The 2,211-nt window shown below is 44.8% G+C and overlaps 1 protein-coding gene across 1 annotated transcript; it reads left to right on the top strand.

Moving 5' to 3' along the window:
• Positions 1–484: 484 nt before the first annotated feature.
• Positions 485–1,240, top strand: LOC139659564 (echinoderm microtubule-associated protein-like 2; the record flags this gene model as incomplete). The annotated part of the gene is made up of 2 exons (XM_071537869.1): positions 485–613; positions 1,091–1,240. Coding segments are annotated over exons 1-2 (236 nt in total), but the record flags the coding sequence as incomplete, so codon positions are not given.
• Positions 1,241–2,211: the final 971 nt, after the last annotated feature.

Below are 2,211 nucleotides of genomic sequence, written 5' to 3'. Positions count from 1 at the left end.
TTTGCTGTAAAGAGGATGAGCAGCGTCTGATGTGTGTAATTCAATTGGCAGATCAAATGGAAAACTCCTAGTGTCCTTCACGCACTGCTGAAGAACATTTTCATCATTCTCTTCAGCCACTCAGTGTTTTCCATTAGAAGTGATGAAGAGCTGAATGGTCTAGATCTATTAAATGAAATTGTCTGGTAGAGTCGGGAAGTGTTTGGAGGAAGGAAGTAAAACAACAACAAATGTTTGTTATATTGTCTAATGCATCCATATTGCATCCGTCTGTCTTTCCTCCCACCTCTCTCTCTCTCTCTCTCTCTTCTCTTTCTTTCTCTCTCTTCTCTCTCTCTCTCTCTCTCTCTCTCTCTCTCTCTCTCCTCTCTCTCTCTCTCTCTTCTGTCTCTCTCTGTCTCTCTCTCTCTCTCTCTCTCTCTCTCTCTCTCTCTCTCTCTCTCTCTCTCTCTCTCTCTCTCTCTCTCTCTCTCTCTCTCTCAGAGACGGCTATGTGAGGATGTTTCTGCGAGGCCGTCCCGGCAACCATGCACCTCCCGGACGAGCAGAGGGAGAGCTACAGCCTGGACCACAAGGTGGCGCTGCCCGACCGCAAGCTCAAACTGCAGTGGGTGTATCCTTCAGACTGGGAACAGATGGGCGTGTTGTTTCTCTCATGGTTCAGGAGCGAATGAATGAATGACTAAAAAATTACAAAATTAAGCAACTGATCAGCAGATAGATGGAGTGTGGCGCTTATCTAGTTTTTAACTTGTTTTTTATCCATCAGTTAAAAGTAGTTATTTGTTATTAAAGTTAAAAAGTTAACTTTTCGGCCAATGATGCTCTTATTTCTTTATTTCTCCATCATACATGAACACTCAAGGGTCACATACATGTTTCGTAACATCTATTTCCTGGGTGCTGCAGCTCTGACCCTTGCACTCCCTACTACTGGTTCATCATAATGTTTGTGATCCACAAATTGAAGCTCATTCCACTTTTCCAATCGTTGAAAGTCACCCCGGATAAGCTATAAATGCCTGAAATCAGCATGTTAAATGTGCGGCCCGGCTTCACCGTCTTGTTCCCTTAACCCGGCCCGGACCAGGTACGGCTACCGAGGCCGAGACTGCCGCTCCAACCTCTACCTGCTGCCCACAGGAGAGATCGTCTACTTCAACGCCTCTGTGGTGGTGCTGTACAACACCGAGGAGCAGCAGCAGAGACACTACCTGGGACACAACGACGACGTCAAATGGTGAGATGATGGTAGTGGAGGGAGGAGGAGGAGGAGGAGGAGGAGGAGGAGGAGGAGGAGGAGGAGGAGGAGTTGTGGTGGTAGTACCAGAAGTAGTAGCAGTTGTAGTAGAAGTGGTAGGAGGAGTGGTGGTGGTAGTAGCAGCAGTGGTAGTGATAGTAGCAGTAGTAATAGTGTGGTAGAGGTGGTAGCAGTAGTAGTAGTAGGACAAGCAGGTGTAATAGTGGTAGTAGTCATAATTGTGGAAGCAGTGGTAATAGTAGGAATAGTAGTCATGTTAGAAGTGGTTGTAGTATCAGCAGTAGCAGTAGTAGTGGTCAGATTAGTTGTAGTAATAGTAGTAGTTAGTAGTAGTAGCAGTAATAGTAGTAGTGGTAGCCATAGGAATAGTAGTAATAGGAGTAAAAATGGTAGTAGAAGTAGTGTTAAGAGTGGGATTAGTAGTAATAGTAGCAGTAGTAGTAATAGTGATAGGAGTAGCAGTTGTTGGTGTAGTAGAAGTAGTAATACAGTAGCAGTAGTAGTGGCAGTATAAAAGATGACAGTGGATTTGCAGCCTGGTCACACTACAACCAACCAGTCCTGCAGTGCTATCCAGTTCACATTGTCATCCAAAACCAGTAGATAGAAGCTGTGACATTATGATCAAAGGCCTCTTATGTACTGTGTGTGTGTGCGTGGAGGATTGGGCTGAGTGTTTAGTGTACAAACAGATACACAGAATAATACACAGGCGACACAAAGCAGACAAAGTAAAGGCGGCACAGTAGGATATGGAAATATCCCCACATATGACTTGAACCTTACACGAGCCAGGTCCTGTTTTAGAATCGTCTCCTCCTGTTTAAACAGAGGAGTGACTCCTCATTCATCGCATTACATCTTTGAGTGATGTGGCTTATCAGTAATACCTAGAGCCTGGATATCAGAGGAGGTTGTTGATACACGTCTTCATAATGCAACATGATATA

This window comes from Centroberyx affinis, unplaced genomic scaffold (genome assembly GCF_046629955.1).
Source record: "Centroberyx affinis isolate AG114_WGS23_722 - 3 ecotype Tasmania unplaced genomic scaffold, CSIRO-AGI_Caff_v1 ptg003142l_1, whole genome shotgun sequence".
In the NCBI taxonomy this organism is placed as follows: domain Eukaryota; kingdom Metazoa; phylum Chordata; class Actinopteri; order Beryciformes; family Berycidae; genus Centroberyx; species Centroberyx affinis.
The sequence above is the reverse complement of the archived record's forward strand: the minus strand, read 5'-3'. Positions and strand labels throughout refer to the sequence as shown.